The 11,845-nt window shown below is 39.5% G+C and overlaps 1 protein-coding gene across 6 annotated transcripts in view; it reads right to left on the bottom strand.

Moving 5' to 3' along the window:
• PTBP1 (polypyrimidine tract binding protein 1) overlaps positions 1-11,845 on the bottom strand; it is a 30,572-nt gene that overhangs the window by 3,301 nt on the left and 15,426 nt on the right. For 4 of the 6 annotated variants that reach the window (XM_080565784.1, XM_080565781.1, XM_080565783.1 and 1 more), the window contains 12 exons: positions 11,717-11,792; positions 10,585-10,757; positions 9,471-9,617; positions 7,993-8,163; positions 7,075-7,185; positions 6,502-6,676; positions 5,830-5,919; positions 4,418-4,566; positions 1,729-1,762; positions 1,141-1,233; positions 558-774; positions 241-318 (listed from right to left, as the gene is read on the bottom strand). In XM_080565784.1, coding sequence (XP_080421910.1) covers positions 241-318; positions 558-774; positions 1,141-1,233; positions 1,729-1,762; positions 4,418-4,566; positions 5,830-5,919; positions 6,502-6,676; positions 7,075-7,185; positions 7,993-8,163; positions 9,471-9,617; positions 10,585-10,757; positions 11,717-11,741 — 1,463 coding nt within the window. In that variant the 5' untranslated portion in view covers positions 11,742-11,792. The remainder of the gene's footprint in view (positions 1-240; positions 319-557; positions 775-1,140; positions 1,234-1,728; positions 1,763-4,417; positions 4,567-5,829; positions 5,920-6,501; positions 6,677-7,074; positions 7,186-7,992; positions 8,164-9,470; positions 9,618-10,584; positions 10,758-11,716; positions 11,793-11,845) is intronic. The other 2 variants (XM_080565786.1, XM_080565782.1) reach the window with 1 other exon arrangement.

Here is an 11,845-nt window from a genome sequence, read left to right as displayed (position 1 = left end):
ACATGACTATCCAAACTTCTCACTCAGATACCCTAAAATTTTCATCAAGTCATTCACCATGAACCCAATCCAGGCTTACTCTGGAATTCTTTATTCCAGATGAGTCAATTACTACATAAGCAACAATTCTGCTCGCCGTTCTCTTAACCTGGGTTGGATTTTGATAAGAAACAAGTGCTTCTACCTTTTTCACACTGGAGAGCCCAGGGTAAGGACAGGACATAAGAGGAAACCACTTACTGGAAGAATTTGAATCCTTTGACCATCCCACCATTGCTTGAGAATAACATCTTGAGGTCTTCTTCAGTTATTGAAGGTCTGAAACAAATAATTTCTCCGGTCAAATGTACATCACCACCTCTAAAACAGTTCCCATCAGACCCTTCCCTAAACTCTCTACCAGTCAAGTAGCTCTTTGGACTGGAAAGACTGAGGAGTGACAGGAAGATGGGCAATCTTTTCTCCTGCCAGAAGTTAAAAAGCTGACATTCACTCTCACACTAAATTTGCAAATAGTTTCACAATGAGGCACACAAACTCTCCATGCAGATACTTACGGAATATTAGACAGATGAAGAGTGGCAGAAGGGGGGAAGATGTTCTGGAAATTTTTGGAGCCTGGTTTCTTGAAACGATGTAAAGGAGAATTTCCATAGTCCTTAGTCAGACCGTGGTCTTCCTGTCCTTCACGGGGAAGTTGCACTGTCTGATGCTTGGACAATGTTATACGGATTGGCTTCCCGTGAAGCTTCTGACCGTTTAAATGGCTCATAGCTGTAACAGTTAAAGACAGTGCTGACTACAATGGTATTTCAGTTCTGTTCAGACACTAATATCAAAGCTAGAATTTCATTTGAGTTCTTCCCTATGCAGTTATCACATCTTCCAGGAACTCCATGACAGGTGTTATTACTCTGCTTTATAGTACTGCTTATTCCATTATTTTCCCTCTGGATTATCTTGCATAAACAAACCTTCTCTAGAGTTGCACCAAAACCATACTACATATGAAGGCAAGCAATTGAGGGCACAAACAGTTTGTGTGTTTTTCTTTTTTTAAGAGGAGAAAGCACTGATACTAAACCTTTGATTACCAATATCTCTTAATGCTAACAATCCGATAAATTTAAGCTTGCTTACCAAGCTGAGCCTGGTTTCCATCAGCCATCTGAACTAGGGCATTCTCTTTCTTATTAAATAAAATCTTCACCCTCTGCACATCACCATAGACTCCTTCAGAAAGTGAGGAAAAATAGTTTCAGGTAGGGGGGAAAAAGGAAGTCTCATTCAACTTAATATTAGCTAATCAATCCAAGAGCAAAAACATTCATTCACAACCAGAACTAATCTCATTCCAACCATGTTTTACTTATTCTGCTCTACTTAAGGAAAATTCTTATATAGCAGAATAATAATGGAACAATACATTAAAGAAAAAGATACTGGGTTTCGGCAAAAAAAAGCAAAAATCTAAATGCCAGAAGACTGGACAATTTAGCATGCTACCACAATTTAAAACTCTTATAAAAAGACATGCAAAGCAATAAACCATGCATAACTGAACATAAAATAAAGGCAAAATAAATTAAATAGCAAACTAAGTAAACAATGTAAAAATTATGCATTCAAAAAATGGCAAACTGCAAACTGTACATTTTTGAAGTATCAAAAAAAGTAATCTCAAATAAATGAAAAACAAGGTAATAAAAAGTGTGAATAATAACATACCGAAAAGAATAAAGAGGCATTGGGGTGTAACTCTCTTTAGAGAACAGCAGAGCAAGGCAGCGGAGGGACAGGGAAGAGGTAAGGAATCGAAGGGGAGAGCGAGGTTGCACAAATCGTCCACAACGAGGAAGGGCAGAGTCCCCGCAGGAAATGGCGAAATTGGTTGATGGATGATGAAGTTTTCAAGATGGTTAATATTGAAGGGCAGGTTGGTTTCCGAAGAGCAGGGTTTTTTTTTTTTTGGAAGGGGAATGTTTTTATTTTTTGTTTCAAGCAACAACAGGAAGCAGAAGTACCGTGCAGTCAGTTGGCAAAGAAATTCCGGATCAGGGGAAGAAAAAAAATTCAGGGATGGGGGAGAAAAGAAAAAAGTAGCAAAAAACACAGGTCAGTAAATACATAAGGAAATATGTAGTGTTCCATCAGTCAGATTTATAGAATTCTACATACAATAACTTGTTTACAGAAACAGTTAATAGGTTTTTACCTAGTGGAACACAACGATAAAGAAAAGGCATTTTTACTTAAGATATACAAAGAAGTAAGAGACAGTATCACAATAGAGTGACTTCTACAGGCTTTAACACTAATTAAATTGCAATGGTATTCCCTAAAATTTGTCTAAAAATACTGATTTTGATTACTAGCATTTCTTAGAAGAAATGACTTCAAGTGTCAAGTCAAAACAGCTGTAGTTGCTGCTTTAGGACCAATGACTGAAGGAAGTAGTCTATATGGCATACTTAATTGTAACAACACCAAAAAAAGCCAATTTAGATATTACCCACTGCATATAGAGCAAAATATCTGGATGAGCAGTTATTCTACTGCAAAAAAGAGTACTTCAAAGGCCTGGTAGAAGTTCTTGTTATAAAGGAGCTTGGCACCACGTTTACAACAGAAGTCTGTTCCCTTCCACCTGTCTCAGCGCGTTGGCCCCACACTGCAGAAGCCCAGTACTGCTGCTAATCCAGAAAGGGAAAGCATCTCTGCTCCCAGCAACAACACTAACTGTGCACGCAGACACGAGTGCTTTCAAAGTCAATGCAAGCTGAAACATCCAGACTTCTTCCACTCACCGTGGAAAAGAAAAGAGTCATTTTAATTTCCAGGATTCTGATTCAGGAAAAAGCCTTACACGCTGCGGAGTAGTCACTCCAGAGAAATACTGTCTCTTTACTAACTGGTTGTGGCACAGGTAAGTTTCTACAACACTGATTATACAGGCAATGGAAAAAGTTTCAGATCTGTTAGTTCACAGCTTCAGTACAAGTATCAAAGTCTCTCTAGCCCAAAGATAAGCTGGATGGATAGTGAAGAGTTCAAAAAATCACAAGGCATGAAATAACTGCTTGCTCCTGTTTAAACAAGAACTGTGCGCACCATCAGACACATGCAGGTTAAATAGGGGTAAAGCATGGTCTTTAACTTATCACTGCCATCCAGACTACACAAAATCATCCCAAGAAAAAAACTAAACAGTATTATATCAGTTGAGAATAACAATGCCAGCTTTTAACATTTAAGACTTTTGTTTGAACAGCAGGTCACTGGGACCAAGCCAGAGATGACAGTTCCTGGAATGGCAGAGCAGTTCCTAGGCAGAAAAACCAACTCATCCAAATCAAAGCTGGTATCACAGCCCCTGCCATTATTTCATGCCCTGGAGAAAATAGTAATGACAGATAAAGAGTAGTCTGAACTACTGATTCAATTAGTGCCTCTCATCAAGAGTTGAATATTTTTTGATTACTCATCACATCCAGGCTTCTCCTTTGATGCAAAAGAGGTTTTGTGGTTACTCTGACATCACTGGTAAGTTTTATAGCTTTGCAAAGTAGTATTAAGGTGTGTGTGCAGTCCCACCAGTTAAAAGTGCTTTCAACAGACTCATATTCTATTGCACACAATAGAAGATTTTACACTTTCAATCCAACGAAGAGCCAAAATCTGACTAAAAAAATCAAGATACCCATATCAAATTCTCTGATGCAGTCTTCCATTAAAGATTTTTGTTCAAATTTTCCTGCTTTGTTATTGAAGAAACCCAAGTATTTCAACTCACTAAGTTAAATGGAATTGAACATGTAAACTGTGAGCTGTTATGGGGTTTAGCTAAAAAGAGAACCTTCCAGGAATCTTGGAAAGGAAAAATGTGCAAGCACATGGCAGAGGAAAACTGCACAGGTACAAAGTCAAGCTGGCAGGGGTCCAGACACTACACAGAAAGAGCAAAGGTCAGAATGAACTCTCTCTGTAGTTCTGAATTAATGTATTAAAAAACTAGAACATGCTAAGGGAAAGAAAGAATGGACATGACTATTCTGTGACCCAAATGACACTACTGCATGGGAATGGCAGGGAGGTTCCAAATGGAAGGGAGGAAGGGGACAGGCATTGTAGTCTGTGTGGGACAAGAGCAGGCAGGCAGCATCTTTGGCTTTCAACCAAAGAAGAGCAAGATTTTAATTTGAAAGATGGACTTTCTCATTTCCCTTCAGCAACTAGAGTACTGATCTGCTTTGAGGTTCAGAGCTTGCAGAACACATCATCTGCTTTTCTAGTTTTGCCGTTTCCTTTAAGATATAGCAGGATTTCACTTTCAATGAGTTTCAGCATAATCTGTGTTCAGAAAGTGAAAGTAGAGGTAACAGGAAGGAGAAAAAAGTAAAATTAGGACTCCACTAACCTCAGGATTCAGATTGCTAACCAGCAGAACAGAGTTCCCTGCCCCAGTGAGGCCGGGAATGGCAATCCGTCCTGCTGCAGCCGCTGCAGCTGCTGCTGATGGGATAGCCAAAGGAGCTAGTGCTCCATGAACATTGGGAACTGACAAGCCTGGAAATTAAAGAATATTAACCAGTAAAGAAATTAACAGCGCGTACTCTAGTGTATTTGCTGCACCAGAAGGGAGAACATGGCACCTTCTGCAACATGCAAGTAACCATTCAAAACACAGTGACTATGTACTAACAGCAACAGAAGCCTCCAATTCTGGTGCTGCAGGAAATGGTGTAATTTCTAATAGTAATTGCTCTTGCAGTGCCTGGTGTTTAACAGATGCCTCAGCACGATCTCGTTGACTACAGTATTTTTCACATTTCACAAGGAGCGGAATCAGCACAAAGCCTCAGCTTTGCTGGTGCAGGAAAGGCATCACAAACGGTGCAATTGTAAGGGTCTTTCCAACCAGTGCATGCCAAAAATGCTTCAATCTTTAACCATGCATATAAAAGAATATTATATGCTACCATCAGCTAACTTCTCATGAATGGAGAAACATTAGTTTCATTTACAGGCATTTCTACATTGCTCACAACAACATCTGGCACCTCACTGTATTAAAGTTCTTTCCTTTGGAGAGCTAAAGTTCTGGAAACCACTAGTAATGAATTAAATGAAATTACTTAAAGTGATGTGGTTTATTTCCTCAAGAGGACAAGATATGAAAAATATCAGTGGTTAAACAATTTTTGTACTTGTTTCTCATTAGCAAGGAAATTACATCAAGTTACAGGGAAGTCAACATAGCTTGGTATGCTATGAAAAACAAAGTAAAAACTGTTTAGTCTAGCACCTAAAGCTTAAGTACTTAAACTCAGACATTTGGCTACTCATGTAAGTAGTTACATTGTTATCTGCAACATGAGCTGTAAGCCTCAGTGCAAATATAGTAGTGCAAGTAATTAGGTTGATGCTCAAATACTAGCTTTACTCAAAATTATGAAAGAGTAAAGATTCCTTCCTTCTGACCATCTTAACAGGTGTAAAAGTGAGTTCCTAACCTCAGCAACCGCATGAAGTGCTAAATACAAACAGATTAATAGCCTCCCCTAAATTTCCCAATAAAGTAATTTTAAATTCTGCCTTTACCAACTCTGACATTCAGATTTTCTTCTCTCCATGCGAATATAGACGAGGCAGAGGAGCTACAGCTACACTCACATTCCTAGTTGAGATTATGTACTGAAAAACCATTCACTCACATGCCAAATGCCAGCACTTCAGATTTACATGACTAGCCCCCCCATCACTACTCAGCTCTAGAACATCAAGATGCTTCAACAACAACCAGAGAACCTATATAAAATTCCAACTTACGAAGTACAGTACCTGCAGCCTGAGGAATTGCAAAGGTAGGAGGAAAGCCAGCCCCCGCATATGGAGAGGCAGAAATTATTCCTGGGGCACCTGGGAAAGACAAACACATTATACAGAGCCAACAGCAAGAAAACTCTAGACTGAGCTATAACACCTCCATATATCCTTCAACATAAAGATTTAGCTGGAAACTAAACCATAACCACTAAGTAAAAAAATGTCTCAATACTGAGTGTCTTCAAGAAATGAAGAAAGAGCATTTCTCCAACTCCGCTGGTCTGGCAGCTAATAGAAGTTAGCTGTTGACCTCAACACAAGCTAGCAACTCCCATAACTGTTTAAACACAGTAGTTTTCAAAGTATGGGTTACAGCACCCCAAATTATTGCTGTCTGCATTGTAGTCAGAACAGCAGATGGCACTAGAAGCCAAGACAGATGGTAACATTAAAACAGTCCTCACAAATAAAAAATAGCATTCAAAGCAACGTGCACCCACAACCATACGTACATACTAGTATTTTGCAGTAGCCAGATTCAGTGATTCCAAGATTTCTCACACCGCATTATAAAATTATATATGACCAAATATACTAGGATTACATCCCCTCCTTTTCCCCAACTGGCAGAAGTATCAGTTACATTTGTCCTACTCCCCCTCTAAGAATTCTCACCAAAAGCAGCTGCCATGGTCTGATCGAGAGAGGGCTGGTTATCCCCGGAAGGTAGGTCTGGCCGTGTGTAATCTCTGCTTTTATCATTATTGTATTTTACATTGAGACTTGTGAGCTTTGAGAAATCTATGCGCAGTGTACAACAGGCATTGTAGATATTCTGTCCATCCAAAGACTGCAAAGAAATAAATCACTTTTTAAATCCAAGATGTATTTATATTATACATCACAGTAACAGATCTCTGAAGAGAGAAGGTGTTACATCATTCCAGGTAGTGCTGCATCCAAGGACAGGCGGGTATCTTGCTTTGTGTGGAGTTAGCATCACGCCATTCTATTCCCTTCAGTACTCACTCAGGTTACACCATACTGGCCTTGGTAGTGAATTTCCCTCCCACCTGCACATGCAATCTGCCACTAGGGTAACACTTACATAAGCCTAATATGATAACCAGGTACTCCAAAATGTTAATTTCTAACATTTGTCTTAGATTAACAAAAACAAGCATTAACAAAAACAAGCTTAGAATTTTAAATAGTTCAGGTGTTTAGCACTGCAAACATATTACTCACCAGTTTGGCATGCTGAGCACTCATTGGGTCAGCATACTGTAACAGAGCCTGAAATTGGTTGTTCTTTGTGAATGTGATGATTTTCAAGACTGTACCAAATTTGGAAAAAATCTGCAAGATAATATTTGCATGCCTTGTTACCTCATTTCCAGTAATGGAACTTTGTATTTCACCTCCATTATTAAAAGCAGAAACGATAAGTTATCCCATCACCCTGTTAGCTTTCCAACTCGAAAATGTAAGGTTTTAAACTGTATCAGGCACTGCTTATGTTACATCATAGCATCTGACTAGAAAAAGTGACAGGATTACTGAAGTACATCCTTAATGAAGTTTTCAATTTGTCATGAAATCTTATAGAGGAGGATTCATTCATATACACCTTCATAAGCTGGAACATTTTCCAGAATTTTAGGGATTCTTAAATGCAGTCAAGCTTGCATTTTGAACATGAAGATTAACTTAAGCAACCATAGTGGACAGCAGGAATAAACTTTCCAAATAGGCTACTGCCTACATGACTTGTATACACTGCATTTGTTTCCCTGTACCTCCCACAATGATGCTTAGCAACTACTTCCACAAAACCATAACTAGAATATGACAAGCAGTCTTGAAAAGGTGAATATTGGTCTTTTCTACTGTTACCAGGTTGCAATCTAACTAAAATGGGCAGACAAATCTCTGGAAGTTAAAATCTGGCCAGACTGGGACCAAAAATAGATGAACCTCACGTATGCGTCAGGGTGTCTAGAAAGTAGAAACCTGACAGCTATGCTCAAAGCTGCTCCCCTTAGAACTTTCTTTACAGATAAAGACACATGATGTTAGAACACCAGCATTTAAAATACAATAATTCCGTATTTGTTGCTACCCTTTCCTCCAGGACAATCTTCAAGAAGCGTTGGAATGTTTTACCTGATGCAGAACATCTAGAGTGACAGGATAGAAGAGATTCTCAACAATGATCCTCAGGACAGGGCTCTGGCCAGCCATTGCCATTCCTGCATCAACTGCTGCAGCAGAGGCTGACAGCGCTAGGTTTCCCGACTGAACAGAATTCACTGCTTGCAGAGCTGCTTGGGCACGCTGCAGAACCAAACATCCTGTTAGACTGACACTCCTGCTTGCAAAAATACACATTCAGCTTTTCTCAAGATCCCCAACTGCACAGTACAGAATAGCAGAACACCAGGTAGCAATTTACTGTTCCTAAGGCTGGGGATACAATGATTTCAGCGCATTTTAAACATGGGCAATACCAGGCCACCCCTATCAATAACAGCAAAGCAGAATACAAACTACGTAAAGCATGAAGTACTTATGCTACTGCTAAAATATTGCTCAGCACCTACCAATGGAGCAAGATTATTCCAGTGTTTAGGAAAGAGGTAAAACTAGGCTCTCCTGGAATGAACCACCATCTCCAGAAGACTACAGAAGCTGACAAAAACTAAAAGATTTATGCACAGCTGCTACAGGGATCCAGGAGTGGAAATGGACTTGCAGGTTCCTGTAGATTCACCCTTCTCGTACAACACTGCGCTCACTTGTGCGCCAAATTCTAGTTAGATGAACCAAGTAGTGGTGTTTCATCTGCACAGCATTAGATGCTCTGATCCTGATGTAAATCAGACTGAAAAATGAGAGGCGGCAAACTGGGTGTATTGGGCAGCCAACCCTGATAAGGAGGCACAAGTAACTTGAACTTCTTTCTAGTGTTCCTGTCCTGAAAGATTGCCAAGAGCAGCTGAGACAAAAAAGGGAACTTTTTATACCACACAGAGCACATCTGCACATAAACTCTAGATAGTCCTGACAAAGTATTAAGAATCACTGTATTCAAGTGTTGCCTGCCTGAAAGATAGCACTTACCAGTAACAAATACTCTATGGCAGACAGGTTCTGCCCCATTAGAGCTTTTTATATAAAACTTTCACGTATTAGAAGCATTTTTAAAGCACTAGAAATTAATCATGTCTGTATGCATTCAGTTACTGTTTCTAATTAAAGAATGCTAAACACTTTCTCATGATCTCGTATTTATAATGCATGTTCTTCCCAACATCAAGGCAGTTTTAGCAGCTCATTTAACAGTCTGCTGAGACTTTGGACAAAAGCTGTTATAGGAGACCTTATTCCATAAACTACAAGCTTGTGGTAAAAGTCAAAGTAGCAAATGAAAAACTACGAGCAAGGGGAAAGAGGCAATCAAAAGCACCCATTCTGAAAGCAGTCTGTTAGAACCTAGATGAGAAGCACTTTCATTCACAGGAAATCATCATGCTTTTTAATACTTTCATAGTTAAACCAAGTCTCTTGAAACCAGCAGCAAAATCAGCTGAGAACTGTCCATCCCTCCCACCAGTATGACAATGTAAAGAAGAAAAACTAACTGCTTGGTTTGGAGAGTTGTCTGTCTTAAGCTCCTTGTGGTTGGAGAACTGGATATAGATGGGCTGGCTTCGAAGGACTGGAGTGACTGTGGTGTAGTAGTTTACCATGGTGTTGGCTGCCTCCTCTGTATTCATTTCTATGAAAGCCTGAACAGAAAGCCAAATCAATCAAACATCTTACTGAAGCGGCTCACACTAGGAGACAACATAACACTCAACAACAGCACGTGATTGATAAACTCAGGAGGAGCTTGCAGTTGAAACAAAAAGCATTGATTTCCACACATTCACATACCAGACTGACATTCATGTAAGGTTTCAGTCGCCCTAACATCTTTACACTACCCTTAGTTAACTGGCTACCACAGAAACGTCTGCAGGAACACTAGAATAGAGCAATAACCCAGACTCTGAGCAATTACATATTACATTAAGCGACTTTCCATACTTCTCTGCAGAGCTGTAAGCCTACTCATTGTTCCACACCTTTATGGTCTCCTCTACTTCAGAGCAAAAATGCAAGGGATCGTAGCAAGTCATTACATTAAGTACTTACATATAATCATACCACGCAACATATCAGAGGCGCATTTTCATAATAAGATTAAAGACGTAGTATTTTAAGTGATGATTAAAGTTGGCTTGCTTTTTTACTCCTTAATTTGTGAGACGATTTTAGTTACCAAACTAGTGCACACCTCCTGCATTACCCAAGAGCGTTTCAGCTTTGCCTAGTTCATTTTTTGTACCTGTAAAGGTGTCCTTAATATGCAAAGTCACACTGGTGGTTACTCAACTACCAAGCTAGCTTGAGTGAAAGAGGCCGACTCACAGCACTGCTGCCCAAGTCGTTTACCTGGTCTGTAATTTAAAACCAAGCATAATGCTAATTATAAATGACAACCGATAATTACGGACTTGCTCCATGTACAGTCTGAAAATAGCATTTTCTACAGCTCATGGGACAATTGTAGAAAAGTAAAACATAGTATGCAGAAGTTATTGACTCCTAATGCACAACAGTTGTTCAAACTTAGATCTGGTTTACTGATGACAAAATCTTTGACGAGATGACAAGCCTTTGACAATCTCTGCTTTCAGTTAGGAACAATACCTGATTTTTTCCTTTCAACATCAGAAGATTGGTGACCTTGCCAAAAGGTAAGCCCAGAGAAATGACCTCTGCCTCCGTAACGTCACTGGGCAGCTTACGGACGTGGATTACTCGGGACGGGACCCCAGCACTTCTACTATCACCTTTGAATTTTTTGCTGTCGTTTCCATTAGCTGTAAAAAAGAAAGTCACTGCTTAGAAGAGCAAGTTCCATGCAACATACACGCACTTACCACTTCTGACATACGTGGTGCTCCCCCATCAGTTATTGCTGTTACAGAGAAATTCCATGGTCTAACTTAACCAGAGTCTGAACACACATGGTTTTACTCATTTTTCAAATGACATGAATGTGAGTGACGTAGCTGAATGCCAGTGCAATGGAATCAACTCTCCAGTGTCCATTTTACAGCTTGTTTACAGTACATACACAACCCCACCCACAACTCTACTCCATGTAGGTCTGAGCCATTAATTTTAGACTGCTGCTTTGTTCATTTTCACTTTGACATATTCTTAGTAATGAAGCAGTTTGAAAGGGACTTCTTAGATCAAGTGATACTAAAACAAATAATATGACTCAAAATAACTTTAGATCAGCTGGATTATACATATGGCAAAAGACTATCAGCAGCACAATACCAGACATTAGCTGATACAGTCTGGCAGGGAAGCTACAGGAAAAACAGTAAGGGCCTCAGAAGATTACGGTAGGCCAAAATAAGGCATTTGAAGACACTGGCAAGCACAGAAGGCAAAGTTCTGGACTCAGCACCTAAGAATTCCGTCTTGCAAGGGATTACTAACCTCTAGATGGTGTAAGACTCCTAAATAACAGCAAATTGCTATATACAGCCAAAACAATCCTACATTAAATTCACCTGTGCTTCAAGTCTACAGCAAAACCTGCACATTTTAACACTGTAAAAATCATTTCAGCAACTGTCCTGCAACAATTTTCCAGCCTGCAAACCTTAAAAGTACAGGGCAGACATTTACTATTCAGCAACATCTTACAACAGGCTCAATAAGTAAGAAAAATAGAGATTAAAAATTAAGATGACACTAAAAAACAGACCTCAGTACTCACAATACTTATCATATGTTGCTCTTTTCTTATAGGCAATATTACCTGCAGAAGAAGAGTTGCTGCTCATGATAAAGGGTCCGTTAGTAACACAAGTAGAGAAAAGCTCGTCAGATCCCCGCTGGAAAAGAAAAGAAGAAAGGTAAACTGACAGCATCTTTACTAAATCCTATT

Source organism: Anser brachyrhynchus, assembly GCF_964034855.1.
Source record: "Anser brachyrhynchus genome assembly, chromosome: 23".
Taxonomy (NCBI): Eukaryota; Metazoa; Chordata; class Aves; order Anseriformes; family Anatidae; genus Anser; species Anser brachyrhynchus.
Note: the sequence above shows the minus strand (reverse complement) of the source record. Positions and strands in the feature narration are given on the sequence as shown.